This window comes from Balearica regulorum, chromosome Z (assembly GCF_011004875.1).
Source record: "Balearica regulorum gibbericeps isolate bBalReg1 chromosome Z, bBalReg1.pri, whole genome shotgun sequence".
Classification (NCBI taxonomy): Eukaryota; Metazoa; Chordata; class Aves; order Gruiformes; family Gruidae; genus Balearica; species Balearica regulorum.
The window spans coordinates 57,897,833-57,919,624 of NC_046220.1; the positions used below are offsets into that span (position 1 = coordinate 57,897,833).

The window sequence follows — 21,792 nt, forward strand, 5'->3', positions numbered from 1 at the left end:
CTCCTGAATTTCCTGAGAGATGCGTTGGGCCAAGATGGAACTTGCAGGCTGAGACCTTGGTTAGAGAGAGGGTTCTCAGCTAATCCACAGCTGGCAAAAATCATATAAACTGTGGTTTAAACTGTGCCTCATTGCATTTGGTACATTGGGCAGATCACACTGAACAAATACTGCTCTGGTATAGGGCTCTAGTTTATACAGGTGGCTGGTATAAATCAGAGCAGGCTGTAACAACTTTTGCAGGAACAGAGGGGGATGCAGGTCTACCCTGTGAGCCAGGACACCATAAACTTAGCCTATTTGTCCCTTCAGCGTTCAGGTTCAGCACAGCAGAGAATATAGACTGTGCTGTTCATTTCCTGAATATACTGGAAGGAGCCAGCCACCCACCCCAAACACATTGCACAGTTAGCCATTTTTGCAGATATAGCAGTTTGGGGCTAAACTGGTGCCGACTTCACGCTTATCTGGCTGTTAACCCAATCGGTGGTTCTACTTGAAGGTACCATTTACAATGAAACAATCTTTGAAGGGTATTTTGTATTCAATGCATAGGACTTTCCTAAACCACGTCAGAAAACTCTCCAATGCATCCCTTTTTCTCATTCTGAAAAATTTTGTTGCCCATAGTTTGCCTGTTTATCAAACCAACTTAAATATTTCCAGGATGGCTGAGCACCAGTATTAACACATGCTACTTATTTTAATTTAAAAGCTGTTCAAAATAGTGGAATTATTTCATAACTGCCATCCTGAAATCAAAAGTGACTCCTACACTAGAAATTAACACTTTTCCCTCCTCCCTCCCCCAAACCTTGTAAAGTATGATTATTTCCCCTCATTTAAGCAAGAAAGGTACTGAGAAAGAGATGCTTAGTGATCTGATGAATGCCATGTAACACATAGTGGACAAAACAAGTGAGGGTGTCTTGATCAACATCTTCAAAACTATTTTTAAGCCTGCAGCATTTCAGAGGGAGAGAAAGTTTCCTTACCCATCTTCTGGCATAGAGGGCTGCGAAGTCCTGCACTCTTTGGGTGTAAAGACAATGTCCAAGTCATCTTCAGGAAAGTCACCAAGTTCTTGTGCTAGTTCTGAGTCCAAGTTGTTCAGCCGCGTCATTAGGAAGCCTTCAAAATCTACTGGGTCTACTGCGTCATAAAAGGAAGGCTAAAAGAAGAAATAAAAAGGTGTTTATTTTAGCAATAGAAGGTTTTTCTTACTAGTGTAATTTAGGCCTATTTGTTTAATTCTTGTCATTGTCCCATTATTTATCAAACATCAGAAACAGACTTCTAACCTTATATACAGTGCCACTGCATTTAATGCAGGGAAAAGTTGCTAACAAAACATTCAGCTGAAAAAAGAAAGGGAACAAAGAGAGAAAAGTTTTAAAACACAAAGAAGAAATGGAAGATACTACACTTAACTCCAAATTTGCACCTATTTTCTCTGTTGAGCTTTCCTAGTTGCTGGTAGAAGGAGGACTGACTGAGGTACATTTCCATGAAGTGCACCCAGTCCCCCTTGCCCAATTCATGGTATTCATCAGAGTTATGACAAAGGCAGCAGTGCGTAAGTATGACAGAAGACAAGACCAAAATGATAGTGACAGGCAGCGCCAGCTGTCAGGGAACAGCCAATGGACTCTACAGCACACGTGACGAAAGGCACTAGCAATGAGGCCAAGGCAGTAAGTCTCAGAAGTTACACCGAGCTGAGGACCACTTCTATGCACCATGGCTGCCATCATGAAGATGCCACTCATTTGAGGTGCTGTGCCTGAAAGATACTGACTAGTAGAAATGCTTTGTGCTTTCGACTCCAAACAAAGTAGAGGGCAAGATATACCCTGAATCAGAAGAAATTACTGTTTTCCAGCTCTGAATGTTAGTGGTTTGCATCTTACTGGAGTTCTAATTTTATTGGATTTCTCAAGGATTGGTACAGTAACTACATAAAAGATTACATGAAACTACTAAAGTTATTATTGCAAACCTTAGATATCCACCATTTCTACAGCAAATCGCATTGCACCTTGATAGAGAGCAGTTGGATGTGATTACATTTCATCAGCCATTCTTACACAGAACATCTGATTAGAACAAAGTTAAACAAGTACAAGCTCTGCCACTCATACACGCTATGAAGCTGTCTGGCTCTTTTTATCTGCGTAGTCTCAAAAACAGAGGCAGATAATTGTGTTTGATATGGTACTTAGAAGTGTTCTACATACACATAAATGTGACTTCACATGTTAAAAGTATGTGTTATTCTATGTATAGATAAAACTGAAAATTATTTTACTTGCTATATAGCCAACAAAAATAGCCTTATATCTTTAGAAAATAAAACATCTGTCCAGTTGAGTACAGACCAGCATCTCAAATTGTTCGTTTTCTTCACAAGTAACAAATAGATCTAAAAGCTGTATCTTTAGAAACCCTGTATTTTATGTTCTGTGAGTTCCATAAAGGTGAAGGACACCTCAGCACAGTAAGAACACAGAAAAACAGAGCATTAGAATAATAGCACTGGAATAATTAATTTACTAGGAGGAAGAATTCTAGCAAAAAATAGCTATCAAATCATCCTCGGCTGTAAAGAGCAAGGATTTCATTGCAGTGATTAGCCCAAATACCTTCACAAGACTGCCTTCTGAAGCTGCCAGCAATAAATAGTCTGAACACAGATCAGATAATCTACCCCTATGGTGCTGTTGATGGGGTGTAGGCAAAACAGAGCACCCAGTGTCCTGGATACCACCACTGCCTTTATATTCAATGTTACTGGGGCTACTGTCTCATCCAATGTGCATTCTGGAGCTATCTTCCTCATACTCCAGTGTTCTTCTCCACAAATAAAATCTGTGGGCCAAAATCACGAAGCCTTCACTCATTATTACTGAGTCCTACTCGTGCAAGGCTCTCATGGAAGTTGACAGGATTTTCACCTGAGCATGAAGCGACCTCTGCACGTAACAGCGATACACCCACAACAACAGAAATTTTAGCTCAATAGGACAATGAGGAATTCCACAATTTATGAAACATGCAAAGGTGCTCAACAGTGGCAAAGCTCCTGGTAACTCTGAACTAAAATGGCTCACACATAATATGCCACGTCAGTCACTGTAGATAGGAAGATGAGTTAAAGCTGATTAGTGGTAAATATGAGTTTTGGAGCCTTTTTAGTGTTCTGGAAATATAAGTGAGAAAGTTATTCAGCTAATAAAAATCCAGAAACATCATGCAGAAAGTGAAGCATATTTAGAAGAAATGTTCTAAAAACATATAGGAGAAGCAAACCATTTAAAACTTTTGGGAAAAAAAAAAAAGATGCGGTAAATACTCCTGCAAATCATGTAGTAGAGACCTTTGAACACAACCAGCTACCACCCCCCACCCCAAGTTCCCCTTTTATAGGGAAACTGTATTGGTCTCTGCATAAATAAAGTCTCTGAGCTCACAGCTCTGCCTTCATATTTAAGGGCTCAATTGAATTCTCTGAAAATACTTTTGGGAAAATCTCTCTCTTTCATTGCTCTTTCTATCCAAAGGGAAAACCTAAAACTGACACTAGTTCCAGCAAATAATGAGGCAGCCAGCTGAAGAAATACACTGTGCTGTTAATAAACTTTTACGTTAAGCACTATCTCTGGTTTGTACCGAGTGTAGTGCTGAGCATATTGGATCAACAGTTATGAGTAAATAGTGATCTTTATAGCTTTTCATTTTTTTTTAATTGCCAGTATAATATCCTTGAAGTTTACTTACTGTACTGCCAGTGGGTAAAACATTACATGTTAGTGTATATACATATATATATATATGAATATCTACTAAAAAAAAAAAATTCACAAAAGATTAAACTAAATCACATCTTAAAGTATACAAAAGCATATTATATATTTTCAATTGCTGAAGATGTCATGTTTCACATGCAAAATATTTTTCCTTAATACAATCTAATTTTTGAATAAGAATTGCACTTCCTTTCAGAAATCCCACTTTTCCATTCTGACAAGTCAAATCCTTCACTTTTCATTGTGTGTTCTTTTTCCAGTTGAGGTGTTAATAATAAACTTTAATCACTAGAAATGTGTGCTCTTGACTATCATAAACTAGACACAACTATAAAAAAGACGGTGAAAAAGGTGAATGCACATGGAGGGTAATGGTCTCCCTAGCAATTTGTGCAAATTATCAAAGGCAACAGAGATACTGTTTCAACCAAGAAGTCAACACTCCTTTTCACACCTCATACAAGTGTGCAAACCAATTATTCTACAGAAAATGCCACAAATCATTACTGAAAACATACCTTTTTAAGGATGATGGATTAGAGGCATGTAGATTGTGACAGCACACAAAATGGCAGCTACAGCGTAATACTCGGTAAATGAAATGTCACCAAGTTTCTCAAGACCAAAAGCAGTTGTCTGCATGTAGATGAAGGGACCTAGCCTCCCCAGGCTGAACCGCAAGGAATGAGTTAAAACACCACAGTATGTCAGATTAAGGAAGTGAGTTACACACAGGAAGTAAGCGCTTACATGTAGTGTTTTACATTTTTCACAATCACTGGTGCACAAAGACTTTTCCTGCTTCTAATTATTGGGTCTCACAAAATAAGAAAACAATTAAAAGGGCAGGAAAAAAGAGAGTATAAAAATCTTAGTTTTATTTATGACATAGTGGGAATACTCATCTTCCTGAAAGGCAATTAAGAAGATCTGGCAATTTTTCCCTTTGTCATAAGGGCAGCGTCATACGGTCTGACTTCTTTAGAGAGGGGATTACATGTGGAAGGCTTAAGATGGTTTGGAGACACATAACAGTTGACTCAATTATATCTATGCCAATCAGGGCATACTTTGGCATTTCTCATTTCACTTGCTTCCTCTACAGCACTGAAAAACAGGTCAGCGTGCTCTCTCTGCTGCTACCTCTGGACACTGTGTATTAAGCTAACTGAGCCTCTACCTTACCTTTTTTCTCTCTATTCACTGACCTCCTTTTGCAAATCATCTGTGATCACCACACCAAGCATTTACTTGATGAAGTTGAATGTTTCCAGCAAGGAAAGGATGTAAAATAATCCAACACTGACTAATTAACTCTTATTTATAGTAGTATGCAGAAAAACTGTCTATTTCAGGCTCCAAGGACCATTCTCAGGTTTTTTTTCAAATGCATAATTTCCTCAGCTCACCAGGCAGTATATTTTAACGGCTTCAGGCAGAAGTCAGTGGAAAGCAAGACAACTTAAGAAGATAATTCAATTTACCCTAAAAACATTAAACAATGTAGATGTCAAACCTGTGTAAAGAAGATAAACCTGGAACTTACCAGATGAAGAGTAGAAAAGCCAGGGGTACTTAAGCTTCGTTGACAGAACTGTGCAAAGCCTGGTTGGAGGGTAAATTGCTTTCTTATTTCTGCAGAGGAGTGCCTTTAATTAAGCAGAGAAACACAATTATTCCCATACAAATTCCAAATGTCAGACTTTAGCCACTTTAGTCTCCTGTCCCACTGTTTAGAAATTTATTTTGATGATGTTCTAGACTCCTCGTGTTTTGTAGTTGATGCAAACCTCAAAAAACATTTGCAATCATATATAATTAAGATTCTGACACTCTTCCAACAGATTTATATCATTACATTGCAGTTCTTGTGAATGGGAAAGGCTATGCAAGCAAGAATAACCTTGCCTTTACGTGAAATGTGACTGCAACCTGTACAGCAATACTTGCAGATTCATTTCTGCAAAGCAAAGATACAGGACAATAGAGCAGAGAAAGAAAAATTAACATCATGAAGGTAAATATTTTAATGAACTAGTAACTGACCATGGGATAAAAACAAGACACGACCACTCACTGAACAGTGTAAGCCCAGACTTAATAATGCAGTCTGCTGTGAAAAGAACAAGACAAACCAAAGTGTGAATTTAAAAATCAGCCTATACTGTATCAGCTGAACATTTGAGGAAAAGACTTCTAAAGTGCTAATTAACTGATTTCAATGGGAGCAGAAAGAGGCCAGTACTGAATTCTTCAGAAATCCCAGGGTGACAGTACAGTTGCATGTACCCAGTCTGAAAATTCAGTAATCAGAGTAGCTTGGTCATTTTTCATGGAGACAAATCAATTAATATTTAATATGATTTGAGAATAATCAGCCATGAAGTGGTAACAAAACATCTACAATATATTTCACCATGAATATTCAGGACAAATTTTTTAAAAGATCGAGATGCAGATTACAAGTGAAAAAAAACCCATATGGTAGCCCACCAGGGCAGCCACTTGGGAGACAGGAAAACATAGCGGTAAGAAGACTTTTCCTTCCACATGAGGCTCTTTCAACTCCAGCAAGCATTAATAGGCATCTTAGAATTACCAGATGCCACAGGACAGTTTGCCTGTTTGGTCTGCACCTTCTCTTCTCTGTGGCCTCTTGTTTTCTATGACTACTATACCTGTTCCGTGACACTTAATCTCCTACTACTGCTTTTCTTAACAATCATGACAAAAACCTAAACTCCGCTCAGTGCAGTTCTGCTTGTGTTAAGAGATAGGTATTTCACAGAAGGTATTATGGGTATTAGGCCTGACTTCTAAAGTAAAAGATGCATAAATAAGAGTAGTTGCTCGTAGGTCAAAAGGCCACGCCAGGTATGAGTGGGACATTGCTCCAATCTGAAGGCAGCAGCATTTGTAGACAGACCATAACCAGAGTTACAGAGAAAAAAAAAAGAATTCTATTTTGAAGAGAAATTCCTACTCATCAGTGGTATTCCAAAAATCTGACAGGATGAAATGGGAATTTTTTAAAGGTTATTCAATAATTATATAAGCACTGCGGATTGTAGGAAGCTATGGTCCAAAAAGCTTGGCAGTTATTGGTATATTATTGGCAATTATGAGGTAATGATGATCAGCCAATATGGATTTATCAAAGGGCAGTCATGTAAAATAAAATCTAATAGTTTTCTGTGATAGTTTAACTGGCTTCAGTAAGGCTTTTGATAGTGTCCTTCATGACACTCCTATAAGCAAAGTAAAGAGACAGTGGCTAGAATGAATCATCATAGCTGGTTCCAAAACTGGTTAAAAAAACATATTCAAGGCATAGTCATCAATAGTTCAAAAGAAGATTGTGAAGAGATTTCGAACTCTACTGTAGTACTGTAAGTGAGAAGCGAGTTATTCATTCCTCAGTCTGGTTCCTGTCCATATTTTGTTTTACATCACTGGCAATGGTATAGGTAACAGTAATAAAATTTGTGGATCACATCAGACTGGAAGGAATTGTGAGTGCTCTGAAAGGCAGGACTAGCAGTCAAAATGATCTTGTATTTTAGAAACAGTCTGAAATCAGCACAGTTAGATTCAATAAAAATAAATGTAAACCCCTTCCTAAACTTAGGAAGAAAAAAAAAAATCAAATGCATAAAAATAAAAACGGAAAAGAAATAGCCATGCCACAGAAGAGGCTCAGAGACTATACTGGGATACTTACTAACAAAGTATCATAAGTGAGGAAAAAGAGAAGTTATTTCTGGTTATTTAAGCCACTGGGACAGTGCTTAGGCTGATGTACACACTTAGAACACCACAGAGTAAGATGCAGTGAAATTTAAAAGGCTTCAAAACAGGGCAATCAGAATGCTAAAAATTTTGGGAAGGATGATCCATGAGGAAAGATTGAAAAAAACGTGTTACAAAAGAGATGACTATGGGTCACGGCAGTTGTCCTCGACTATGTAAAAGGTAGCAATCTGTAAAGAAATCAGTGAGCAATTCATGTGCATAAGGGGAAGAAGAAGAACTAATTTTCTTAAATTGAAGCAAGAAAGAAAGATTTAATAAGCTATTAGGAAAAATATTCCCACCGCAATGGCAGCAGGACACTGAGAGTGGCCATCTGGTGATGTCACAGAGACAAGAGCACAACTGGCGACGTAGATCATGTCTCTGAACTACCTGGAGAACAGCATCTGGGCAATTGCAAGCCTTTCAGAGACTGGCAATAGGACTCAGCAGTGTTAATAGCTCTACAGACCTCTCATATTAGCACCTGTCCCTTTGTTTAGGATAAAGAGGAAACACTAGCCGAAAAGAAAGCGGTGTAGATTTGGAGGAGTTTTTTTCCACAAAAGTCACTGCTGAATTCACAGTTAGTCAGTGTTCGCATGGCATGTTGCCAGATAGTGTAAACCTGTGGAAAGATGGGAGATGATGGCAGCCTAAGTCTCTTCTGGACTTTTTACATCCTTGGCTGCAAAATAATGCCAATTGGAATTCATTGCTTCACTCTGTGTTGCCTTGACCATACCTGAGTGATGATGCTGTACTTCTCTGGTGTAAATCTTGAAAAAGCCGGAAGTCACCAGACTTCCTGATCCACCCAGATGGGATTAGAGGGTAGCAAAACAAACCAAAACGAAACTACCCAAACCCCCTAAACTGGTGCTGCTTAATCAGAATTTCACCAGTGTCTGTCCCACTGGTAGATGCAATCCTCTAGCAATTCTCCTGAATTGCTAACAAAAAGTTGAGACGTAATATGTATTTCACAAATACTCTCCAATGCAAAGTGTACAGTTTGCATAATATATTAAAACAACAGTGTAACCAAAGTAACAGACTACACCTGGAGGTTCTTAAAATTGATTTTAACTTGTAGGTCAAATTCTGAGATGTTTCTCATGGCAGAGCTTATTGCAGGATTGGGAACTTGGAGATTTGGGTTATTGGTTGGGCCTAGAGGAGGTATCAGGAAAGGAAGACAAAACAGCCATTTATTTTCTCTCTCTAACATATGTTAAATCTGAAACTGCTGGGTTCTGTAATTAAAATTATACCTATAATGCATAAAACCGGTTCTGTAGTTTCACTGTAAATTCTGCTCAGCAATATAGTTCTTTGAAATAGATAGTTTAAAAGCAGGCACAATGGATATTTTGCTAGTATATAGATAATATGAAAATTTAAACACAGAACAGCAATTTAGATATAAAGGAAAACAGAAAGATAACAGCTTTAAAGATCATCTATTAACTGGAAATCCATAACTTTTTAAGAAAAAACCTGATTTTTAAAAGTATGCTTCACACACCTACTGGATCAAGTTATCCAAAGTCACCTGCTATTAGAAGTTACCTACTAGAGGGAGGCAGAAAAGTAATCCCTAACACCTTTACAAACCTTACCAACAGACTCTGAGGAACAGTAAGCTGTCTTCTGCAAGAGCTGCATACACAATTAGACAGCAAGGAAAGATGAAAAAATGAAATAAAAGGAGACTATAAAAACTATCCCCAAGGATGGGGAAACATTCACATTTAAATGTATACAGATGATGGAATCATAAAGTAAAATAGTGAAAACTTTTGCTTAACAGGTAAAATATTCAGTCTTGGCTACCCTGAGGAGTAATCTCTTTCATCTGACACTGACATAGAAAATTCTCAACTAGCTTTTGTTCTTTTTCTGAACTTAACATGAAACTTCTCTAGTTACAACTGAAAACAAGCAACAAAAATCGCTGGAATAGAAAAAGGTAACAATTACATATCCCCCTCCTCCACTCCCACACATAAACACACCCAAAGTTTTGGGCAACAATCCAGATCTTTAACTAGCAAATATGGGAATCTTGCTTAGAGTCCTTTTCTTACCGCCAGTGGAACTGCCTGTTTTTCTTCTCAGCTTCTGATTAGTCCTTAAGGCACTAGAGCTCTGCTTTGTTAGTCACTGTTCACAGCAGTGGTCGATCTGAACTAGCTGCTATTTCCTTGATGGCTCAGGTAGGCTATACAACCTCTGGCACACCCCTACTTTGGGGTCTACTACATTAAGACTCTATATCAGCTAGGGCAATAAACATTCTATCTGAGACAGTTGAAATTTAACCACAGTCTTCTCAAAGGAGATGGTGCAGGAGCAAAGAAAGAAGACTACGAGAGGAAATCGTTGAATTTGTTATGCTGGCAGCTTGTTATAAAGTAAAACGGGCAAGAAGTCAATTTTTATTTTTGTCCCAGGTGATGTATGCCATTCATTCAGTGAAGATTTTTCAGGGCTGCTCAGTTTTGCTCTTTCTCCATCAGCAAGAAACATAAGCACACATAAGAAATAATTTTCTAATCCTGGTGGTAGAAGAAAAGAACAACCATATTTTCATTCCATGCAAAGAAACTGAAGACTAGGATTAGGATTTGGTCCTGATGAACTATGCTTTCATGTGCTTTTTGATCACTGTGCTCTATGGATAATACTGAAAAGCTATGATGCAACATTTGAGAAGACATTGTGTATGCACTGTTGACCAGTTAGCTCTTGCAATGAAGGTGGGTTTAGGTGTAATGTTTCATATGATAGTTTAGTGGTACTTCTTGGAAAGCAGAGAGTATAAATCAATCCTATGCCTCATCCTAATATAGACTTAAACTGATCATGATAGTTTATATATATGATACAAAGTTTCTAATGAATATTTTACATGATGCTAATTGATGCTAACAGAAGATGAATTTGTGTGAAAACAACAGAATTCGTTTTCTCCATTAACTAAAAATCTATCAGCATACAGCAATATATACACAAATCTTTCATACTGAAGGTATTAACCTCAATTTATCTAAGGATAATTTTCTGTGGTTAGCTCAGAGCACTCTCTGCTTGAAGTACTAAAGCTTGCATTGGTTCCTCGTTAAATGTTCATTTCAACTGAGATGAAGAAAAGCTTTCTGACAAATATGCCGTTGAAGTCTCCAGAAGACTCTACAGGTCTATATTCCAGGGCAAAACTTTGTAGTTAGGGCCTACCTCTCTTTATTTTTTTCTTTTTTTTTTTCTTTTTTTTTTCTTTTTTCTTTTTTCTTTTTTTTTTTTTTTTGACTTGTTTCTTGCTAAACTGTTTAAATGTCTTCCAAAATCTTAGATCCTCTACCACAACAACAATAAGGGCAATTTCAAAAGCATTAGTGATCATACATGCAATCTTCCTTTTATACTGTGACTTGACATGTAATACAACAGTATCAGGTTGTGGTTTTAGATTTTTGTTCTGTCTGCACTATCCTAACAATTCACAAGAGGGTGATTATGAAATAAATGCAAGGATTTCTCTTCCAGCTCATATGTATTCTCTGAGCTTCACAAGGATTTCACTAAGAAAATGCTACCATAATGCCAACAATTTTGTAAAACCTGTACCAAGTTTAATATTTTATGCACTTTATTTTTACTTTCTTCGTAATAAACAAGTATTAGTAATAAGTGGGGAAAAAAAGTCAGGCTATTAATAGTAATAATAAAGACCACGTAACTGTTATTCTAGGGAATTTTTTCTTTTTTTGCTCCTACAGGGTTGGTTTTATTTTTATCAGGGTCACAGCTGGTATTTTTATCAACAAGGTAAGAAATGTGTATTTAGTCTCATGACTGACAACTTCAAAGAAATTCACAATATATTCACAGCTGGGTCTTTAGTACTGTGAGTACTTCAAAAGACAGAGGAGGAGATCATGCAAATGGCATAGAGCTGGGAAAAAAATTGTGTTAATATTTTGGCTCCTCATCTCCTAAGAATACAGATTTGTGGAGCTTTAGTGTGACCTTTCTGTGACAGGAAAACCACGAGTTGGGATTTTTCTAGTTATTACTTAGAATAACATTTTTTTCTCTAGAGATGTAAGTTTAAATAGAAAAAGTAGGATCTTTTATTAGGGCAGTGTACCTGGAAAAAATGGTCCAATTTCAAGTACGTGAAAAGGTACTGCCACTTTTAGAACAGGGAATTTTTATTCAATTTCAGTGGGAACCAGAGCAGTAACTAAGATACACTTGAAAGCTGGATTTTCCACTCACACTTTTAAAAATAAGAATGTCCATAGAATTTGGCATATGTTAACAACTATGCTGTTAAAAATAATGTATTTTTGTATCTGCTGGCTATCAATACAGGTACAAATTCCATAGAAATTACATTACATACCCTCAGAAATACATTTGGATGATGCAAGATATTTTATATCATAAGTTACAAACTGAATTTCACTTTGTGATTTATCTGGAAAATTTCAAGCTTGGAGAAAGGTAAAATTTTACTCTAACGATGTTCTAAACATGAGGTTTTGTTATTACAATGACTGTAAAGCTCAGATCATGTGACAATTGAAACAAAATAAACTCTTACCTAATCCAGTTTGCTCGACTTTAGGGAAAAATACTAATATTGAGTCCAGGCGTGCTGACTTGTTATAAAAAGCCTCCAGGTCGTTATTACTGAAGCTCAGGAAACTGTGTGCTTCATCATGTGCAAGTATTATTCTACAAAGGTCATGAGGAAAAATATTGTGGGCTTTTTATATGAACTTGGCTGATTTAGGCCTGGACCTATTTTTTTGCAACTGCATTCATGATGGCAAACATTTAGTGTGAGTATGATATCAGGTAAGCACTTTTCACAAGCTATCCCTTTTCCTACTGCTACAAACAACAGTATAGTCTGGTGTGTGCTTTTCAAATCAAATAAAAAAAGAAATAAGGTCATAATAGAAAAAAGGACAACTACGCTGAACTATGCTCACTAACTGTAATCTTTAATGATCATAAAATCTTAAAGTGGTAGAGGGTATAAAATACAACATTAAATATTTCTTCCTGGCTGGTTTTCACTTCACATCTGAAAATGAAAACTGTTTCGAAAGATAAATAGGGAATGTTAATACGCAGGACCTGGTGGACATAAAGATGTTTCTCATTTGCAACTACATTTTTCTTGGGTAAGCTTAGGATTTCCTGTACTATGAAAAAAGAACCTCATCATAAATTGCGGTCTAGACTTCACAATGCACATAGATGTCTGAAGTCTAAGAGGGATAAAAGATCTTAAAAAAGGATTTTAAAATGCAGCTTTTCTGCTCAGAACCTGCTCACCAGCCATCTTCCAGAGAAAAAGTGAAACCATCAGTACTCTAATCATGTAGCAGGGATTATTATGTCTGATTACAATGATTGCAGAGATATGAAAGTACAGTATAATACCAGTCTTCAACAATTGTAATAGAAAATAGGTGGTTATATTTTAAACACAATTTGAGTACTCAGTCAGATGAAAAGATTAGCTTCCTGCTAAGAACAGCTGTCAATAACATCTGTGTCAACAGTAAAAACTGTATTCTGCTTGCATGACCAACTGCTTTTTCTACAGCTGCCTACTTGCTGATAAAGAATACAGTTGTGTTACAAAGCCTATCTTTCCTGCACTTGTAATTTTTGATAGAGATTTGGCTGGATGAGCCTCTGTTTGCCATCAATCCCCTACCTACGTGGCTACTATCACCTTGACTCTATAGCAGGTAATCATGAAGTTCAGGGTGAATGATACAAACCAAAAGTAAACCACTGTGAATAACCAGAGGCACTAGTGTCTTCTGAAAAGTAGTTAAGAGGACATTTTCTTACTCTTTCTTTTCTACTTCCTAAAAGTTAGATGCATTTCAGGCAGGAAATGTTGTAATCTTTCACACAGTCTACCAGAGGAAAGGTCTGTGCATTTAGTCTTTGTGATGGACAATAGGATGTCAAATCTAGTAAGAGCATCCTGAATAATCTTACCTTTGAAAAATGAGCAGATACTTACAGGAATCTATATTAGCACTATGCATTAATACCCTATGGCATAATCTTCATATATAATATTGCTTCTTCCTCAACTTACTCCTGTAACTGATTTACAATCCAGGAGGAAGCAATGTTCACACAGCTCCCCATCAGAATTAGAAACATCTTAAGGACACACACACACTTTTAGACAGACAAGCATGGCTTTGCGCATTGTTTGCTTTTCTTTTTATTAACTTTGTGCTTGTATAAAACATGATAGCTTGCAAACTAAGCCTAGTCTATAACAAATATTATAGCAGTGTTTTCCTTCAATGATGCAGTTGTCTCTCTTACGGCCTCCAGTTACATTCTAGCTTATAGGGTCTACAGCACAGCTTACTCCCAGGTATAATTCAGCAGGCTGTGTAGATGCAGACAGGCTTTGATATAGTTGGGCTTAAATGCAACAGTTATCAATGCCAGCATGTGAGATGCAAATCAGCTGATACTGGTTTTAATTATACATAGTGACCAGCCAAACTGTATACTGCTTAAATTTGTCATTTGCTCAAGCGTAGTTGTAAACCATGTTAAGAAGCGCTGCACTGACATAGATTTAGTCTAATTTGACTGCTCACTGGAAACACCTAGCAAAGGCAAATGAATTATCTTTAGGGCTGATGAAAAGATAACCTCACAGGCATTAGTAAGTTCCCTCTATTATCTTTATTGCTATTTACAATAGATAGCATCCATCCCTAGCCAGCTTTAATATTCTTGACTATGTAGTAAATTTAGAAGGTTGTTATTCCTGCAGATTATATCTCTCCCTTGAAGTGAAGGAGTAACTGTAAAAATGTCCCAAAAGAAGAGAGACAGGTTAATATACCTAAGGAAAAGGCCACATGGGGCATTTAATGGCTGTTTAGTCGTTCACATGCAGTGAACAGTCATAACTGATACAACAGGGATGAAACCATGGTCTCAACTCCTCATCTTTTCTGCTCACTCAGATTGCCTTGAATCCAAATAGTGGTGGGATGGGAGGTAAAGCATCTATGTGCAGAGGCTGCAGTGGGGGCTGGTCTTTATGAGTGGCATGTGAAGGAGCAGAGCTCCCTGTCTTCTTTTCCTGCTCTGCACCTGCATTAGAGCCATGTACAATATATTCCTTATGCTGAATACAAATCCAGAACACACCAAGACAATGATGCCATAAAAAGCTAGGAGAAATTGGCTTGCAGTAAGTCAGGAAGTGACCGAGCGCACCCTCAGCAAGTTTGCTGATGACACCAAGCTGTGTGGTGCAGTCAACACACTGGAGAGAAGGGATGCCATCCAGAGGGACCTTGACAGGCTGGAGAGGTGGGTCCATGTGAACCTCATGAGGCTCAACAAGGCCAAGTGCAAGGTCCTGCACATGGGTCAAGGCAACCCTAAATATCAGTACAGGCTAGGGGATGAAGGAATTGAGAGCAGCCCTCCAGGGAAGGACCTGGGGGTATGGGTGGATGAAGAAGTGGATATGAGCCGGCAATGCACACTTGCAGCCCAGAAAGCCAACCGTATCCTGGGCTGCATCAAAAGGAGCATGACCAGCATGCTCCCCTTCTACTCTGCTCTTGTGAGACCCCTGTGTCCAGCTCTGGGGTCCCCAGCACAAGATAGACATGGAGCTGTTGGAGAGAGTCCAGAGGAGGGCCATAAAGATGACCAGAGGGCTGGAGCACCTCTCCTGTGAAGACTAGTTTAGAGACTTGGGGTTGTTCCGCCTGGAGAAGAGAAGGGGCTGGGAAGACTTCTTGCAGCCTTTCAATACTTAAAGGGGGATTATAAGAAAGACGGAGAGAGACTTTTTAGTTGGGTCTGTAGTGATAGGACAAGGGGTAATGGTTTTAAGCTAAAAGAGGGTAAATTCAGACTAGATATAAGAGGATTTTTTTTACGATGGGGGTGGTGAAATGCTGGACCAGGTTGCCCAGGGAAGTTGTGGATGCCCCATCCCTGGAAGAGTTCAAGCTCAGGTTGGATGGAGCTTTGGGCAACCTGATCTTGCGAAAGATGTCCTTGCCTCACATGGCCTTTTCCTTAGGTATATTAACCTCTCTCTTTTCTTTAGGGTCCCTTCCAACCCAAACCTTTCCTCTGTTTCTAAGATACAAACCTGATCTTTATACTTCCTACACATGCAACTCCAAGTAATTTTCTCAGAAGGATTTAAAAAATCAGCTTCTCATTTATTTTTATGGAAGTCTAAGAAAACTGGTCATTTACTATAAACTGTTATTAACAGATTGTTAATATATACATAACATATGAAACATATACATCCTGATTTTTTATCTTTAATCTGTTATTAGTGTTTAATATTCTCTGTAACAAATACAAACCCACTACTATTTCACACATCTAGTATGTAAGAAGTAGTCTTTTCCAATAGCAATTACAAACTGGAATTTTTTAACCTCTCTTAAAAGCCATAGTGCACTGTATATTTATGGTATGGATTTTAGATTAATTCAAATGGGTTATTATTTGATCATTTGAAAAACCTGTCTTGAATATAAACCTGCAAAGGCTTATTAACTTGAGTTATCCTCACTTAGATTCCCAGCATGCAACTGATTAGAGTAAAGCAGGATACAACCCTTTCATCAAGTGTGCTCTCCTTTGTGACTCTCTTTCTTGAATTAGGTTGACTCAGTAAAAATGAACACAGGATTTGTTTAATACTACCACTGAACTGACATTACATATTATAAGGCTATGGTCATACTTGATAAGGATATATCTACAAGCAGCTTTTAGAAGTTGATAAAGTATGAATGTGCATTTTAGGTATGCAGCGGAACATATGGAAACACACGGAACTGTTCCGTGAACACACGGAAAATGCTATTATCAGACTGGTAGTTTTATTAAGGTTTTTATAATGTATTACTTTATTTAAGAAAATGACTATGAGAATTTACCACATTCTTTTAAAAATGCACTAGATCTTTATTCTTATTACGTAAATCTATTGTACTTATGAAGGACTGAGGTTGGCCTTGCAGCTTATTTAATATATTCAAAGTTTAAAAAGAAAAATTAATTAAAAGAAATACAAGAGAGTCTGGACAAATTGTGAGTAATTAGCATTTTATTATATCCATATAACAAGGGGTTTATTGAAATTCAATCAAAAGATGCTGGCCTCAGCCCCATAAAGGGATTGCACTGAACAGAAATCTGCCACCAGAGTACATAGGAAACGGCCTGTCCTGCCACTGAAACTGTCTTGCACCGTACCTGACCCCTCTGTAACAGCCTTTCCCATTTAGGGTAATTTCTTGTAAACCTTCAGAACCAAAATTTTGTAGAATATAAGATCTAAGCTGACCTTTTCATTTCAGGTAGAAATAATTCAAATATGTTGTCATCATTAATGTAAAGTAGAATTCATGGTACAATTTGAGAATTAGGTAGGGGTTTGTCTTTTATCATAGGCTTTTTTGAATTTGAAATCTTTAGCTAAATGCTTGCTTTAATATTGGTACTGTAGGTTGCTTGGGTTTGGGTTTGTTTTTTTTTTAATATAATCTATGCATGTAAAGTCATCCCTAAGTGTACTTCTTAAAACTAGAACAGGAAAAGAAAATTTTGTTTGGCAACTGGACAATTTCAGGGACAAGACAATGAAATGATAGAAGTAAATGCTAAAAATTTGTTTTATAACACTTGTAAAATGCAGACATTGGTTGTCTATAGAGACAGTTGAGGAGTTTGCCTATTGGGAGAGGTTTTAATTGCATGAGTCACATCACTGAATGTTAAGTGATATGTTAGGGAGCTGTATTGCTGCTCTTGATAGTTTTCCAGTTTGTAATTTATGTGTTGAAATGTTTCAAATGTATAGCAGTGGTGGACAGGGCCCCAGGTAGGTGCCTAAAGCACAATTTTCTTCACTTGAAGTCAAAACAAATATCTGCTACTTCAAAATCTATGTCGAAGATAAAATAGTAAACTACACTAGCTAAATAAAAGTAATAAAAATAGAAAATGTCTTCCGTGAATGCTGTGTTTATCCTAACACACTGCTGAGGCAAACTGATTAAAATTCAGCTTTTATGGTCTCTCAAACATGCACTGCTCAGCTGGTAAACATTAGAGCCCACACTTTGAGCAATGATGAGCTGCTTTTCCTCAGCAGTTCAGCTTTCTTGGTTTCTGAGTATAAATACTGCAACTGGAAAATAGACACATTTGCAACATGCAACCAGATTCCTTCTAATTACTATGTAGGACTCAATTCCACAAGGATGATCTGCTTTTTCATGTCCCATGCTGGCTTCCAACCACCACAGACACCTAGCATGCTCAGAAAGTGCCACAGAGGTCTCTCAGTGTTGCACATTAATGAGGGTTTTCTTCCCTTCCTTTGTCCAATGCGAGAGGCCATTTGGAAAGACAGTTACAACTTACTTTTAAGAGATACTTTAGGCTTCATTTCAAAGAACATATGAAGTTGGACAGGAGTTTAATTTCTCATGTAATAAAACCAATGTTATTTCAAGAGGATGTTTTCTGAGGTCCTGCTCAGTTTTCAGCAACTTAGGTCCAAGTCATACACAGGTAAGCAGTAGGAATGCTGCCTAACACGAGGGACAGTAAGGACTTGCTCCTTCACTTCTACGTATGAGATGATAAACATAATTATGTATAAAAGTTATCCCATTAAAACAGAAGGAGCTACTAATATACATGCATTAAAACCATATGTACAAGTGTTTGCAGGATTAAAAAAGGCAGAAAGCAACAGATCAGGACAACAGACACCAGATGGGTGGAAGGAAGAATAAAGTGATAGCAAGACACGGTTATGTAGGCAGGTTGCATACGCAACTTACAAGTTCTCAGGCATCTGAAGGCTTGATTTTAAAGTTTTACCTTGTTTTCAACAAATGTGATGCTTGTCAGGTAACAACTGTCCCTGAAGTATCTACAGCTCCAGTGCTCATGATCGATAACTCACAATAACTTTAAATCATGATGAGATACCACTAACAGACCATTTCAGATCATGTCATTGCCATTTTTTTACAGAACAGTGTTCAGCACAGTTCACCAGGTGGTCAGATATCTATCATGCTTTTCTGAACACACCAGGGTACACCTTATGTAACCAGCAGGGAGGCGGCTGACGTCATTCTGCTGAGGAACCGGTACAGAGCCTAAAATGCTGCTGGTCCTCATAAAAACAGTATATAGCTTAGTCAAGTCACTGGCAAGAGAACAAGTGAGAAAGAGAAGAGCCTGCATGTGAATCTGTAGTGAACGGAGAGTAATTGCACAGGCAATGTAATAACGCCTGTGAATGATGCCTTGCCAGTAACGTCCAACTTTCACTAAGAGTTGCATTTTGAAGAAGTGAACTCAGGAACTCTGAAGAAAGAGGAACAAAATTTTATCACTGTGAATTAGCCTTTTGTGTACAAGCAAGAAAGCTAACATGCTGACCTATTATTCCTCTTATTCTGAAAATTCCTTTTTAAAAAAACCCAAAACACCACATTAAAGACAGTTCTTGTGAAGATATATCACTCCACTGTCAGTGAGACTCTACTCACTTGAGTCATGTAAAAATGACATGCTACTTTTGAAGAAAGGGAAACATGTTCTGCTAGTAATTCTTACTTGCAAAATAAACATGCAGATTGTTAAATTGGAATCATATTCAGAACATGATGAGTAACATATTTGAACATTCCATTTGCTACAAAAAATACTGAATATTTCACTATCAAATCAAAAGAAAAAAATTTTAAAAAATATATCAAGTTGAAAAACTAGCAAAACTTTTGTGAGCCTTCGTGAAATGAAGCCAGATAAATTGTTATGATTCCACTACTTAGTAAGGCTTTAGTCATACAGATGAACAGTGACCATCACCACAGCTGGGAAAAGCTGCCAGAAGGCTGACCCTAAAAATAGGAAGAAAGAAAATAACCCAAACCCTCTAAATATCAGCCAGTTACGCTCTTTATTCAAGCAAATCTCCAAATTATCAGGAATCGTGGCAGGGTCCTGTAGTGAACTGCTCATCTGATGGCTTCTCAATATGATGTCTCACTCTTGCGAATGTTCCACCACAAATTTAAAATGAATTCCCAAAGGATACAGAAAGGTACACTGATGTGTATTCTGCCATGGGAAAGGCACATCACAGAGCAGCTAATTTTATCCTCTGTGACTGCAAACCCCATGTCTTCCAATAAATTGCTGAGGAGGTGGAGTTTCTCTGCATACTTTTCTCTCTGGCACAGAGACCTATCCTCAGTTTATATTACCATTATTTTATTTGTTCTTTTATGTGTCAGCAAACTGAGTTACCTTGTACTTATATCAACACCCTGGAAACACAGTTTTTGTCTCAAATGACAAGAATCTTTAAAAGAAGGCCTGTCTGTTCCTTTAACCTAACAATATGAAAATAATTGTCTTGGTTTCTTACTGCCACCACAGGGCACAGACCAGCTGAGAGTCAGCACTTCCCTGGGAACAGACACCAAAGTCTTGCAGACAGCAAGCTCAGCTGCAAGAGTATGGTGTTCCATACTCCAATTTGTTTGGTTTATTGAGGGAAGGGAGGAGATACATTTGTTTTAAATCAGAAGGATTTTTTTCTTTCCATAGATGAAAGGGTGAAAAGAAAAAAAAAATATTCCCAGGGATGTATATCACTGCAATATTGATGCCCTACATAAAACCTTTATTTCCCAGGAGCACTAATTTAGGCACCAGGTTGTTTTGCTGCTGTGTGCGGAGGAGGAACCCCAACCCTCTGCCCTGCCGCCAGCGAGAAGCCCCCCCAGGAGCCTCGGGGCTTGGTCGGACAGAACAAATGGGGAACAAACTCCTGGGGTGACACTGGACGTTTCCTCCCAGCCAGGGGACAGGAACCCATAGCCGGCTTTGTCTGTGTGCACTTTGTCAGCGCAAACTTAATCTGCAGAAGCGCAAGCTAGAGCTGCACCTCCGCGGGGCCGGGAGAAGACCGGCGGGGCGCGCCGAGGGTCGCCGCTTGCCGGCCGCAGGAGCAGGCAGGCAGAGGACCGGGGGTGCCCGCCCGAAGGCTGCCCGGCAGCGGGCGGCGGCGGCGGCACAGCCAGCCCGGCTATCTGGAGCTGGCAGATGGCTCCACGCCCCAGGGGTCTCCCGGGGAGGAGCTGTCCCGTCCCCGCTCCCACAGCCCGATCGCCTGCCTTGGCCGGGTCTCAGGCTAAGACTGGCGAAGAATAGCTGCGAGGTACGAGGAAAGCCCCTTACCTGTTGATTTTCAGGGCGAACGCCCTCCTGTCAGCGGCGGGTAAAGTCGCCATGCGGGAGAGCAGCCGCGGCTGTCGGCTGCCGAGGAGGACCGACGCCGGCTGTACGCACGAAGGGCGGCTTTATTTTATTTATTTATTTTTCTTAATTGCATGCTCCGGGCTAAAAACCCGACGGTCTTCTGACAGTTCTGGGTGGCAACTTCCGCATTTCACCTTCCTCACCGAAATCGGCCGGAGTGGGAGGGATCTGCCCCTGTGCACAGCTGGCTTCTCAACCCCGCCGCCGTCTGCCCCTCCGGCCGGCAGCGCCCAGCCCCTGCACCCCGGGCGCCCTGCGCCTCTCCCCGATGGCTCTACGGGCCGTAGCGCACCCGGTCACTGGGAGGGGACAGGAATTTCACCTCCCTGTATAACACAGGCGACACCCATCCGTGGACGTTTTGGAGGGATCCAGAGGGAAGCAGCGGGGAAGGCTAGCGTTTAGGCAAGCGCTATACAGAGAGACGACACCTTGCACCCGTGAAAGCGCACAGCTGCGAAAATCCTTGCGCACCCCCCCAACGCCTTTTCTTCTGGAAACCGCGGTGTGGGTGTCAAACACCCCCGCCCCGGGGGTCGAACGCTGCCCTGCGGAGGCAGGCGAGGAGGCAGCGGGCATCGCTGGGCACCGCTGGGCGCCGCCGGTCCAGCCCGCCCTCCCCTGGCCGAGCAGGCGCGGCCGCCGGGCAGGGCCGGGCAGCTCCGGGCAGGGCCGGGCAGGGCCGGGCAGCTCCGGGCAGCGCTGCGCCGGGCAGGGCAGAGCGGCGCCCACCGCCCTTCAGGCAGAGGAAATCGCCAGGGTCCTTCGGCCCCGCTGGCAC

The 21,792-nt window shown here is 39.5% G+C and overlaps 1 protein-coding gene across 2 annotated transcripts in view; it reads right to left on the reverse strand.

Annotated features, from left to right (window-relative positions):
• DOCK8 (dedicator of cytokinesis 8) overlaps nucleotides 1-21,136 on the reverse strand; it is a 94,906-nt gene extending 73,770 nt beyond the window's left edge. Inside the window, exons 1-3 of one of the 2 annotated variants that reach the window (XM_075740177.1) lie at nucleotides 20,931-21,136; nucleotides 5,353-5,455; nucleotides 996-1,171 (exon numbers count right to left, since the gene is read on the reverse strand). In XM_075740177.1, coding sequence (XP_075596292.1) covers nucleotides 996-1,171; nucleotides 5,353-5,455; nucleotides 20,931-20,983 — 332 coding nt within the window. In that variant the 5' untranslated portion in view covers nucleotides 20,984-21,136. Of the gene's footprint in view, nucleotides 1-995; nucleotides 1,172-4,324; nucleotides 4,466-5,352; nucleotides 5,456-20,930 lie in introns of those variants that run through there. The other variant, XM_075740178.1, reaches the window with a different exon arrangement.
• Between the last annotated feature and the right edge of the window lie 656 nt (nucleotides 21,137-21,792).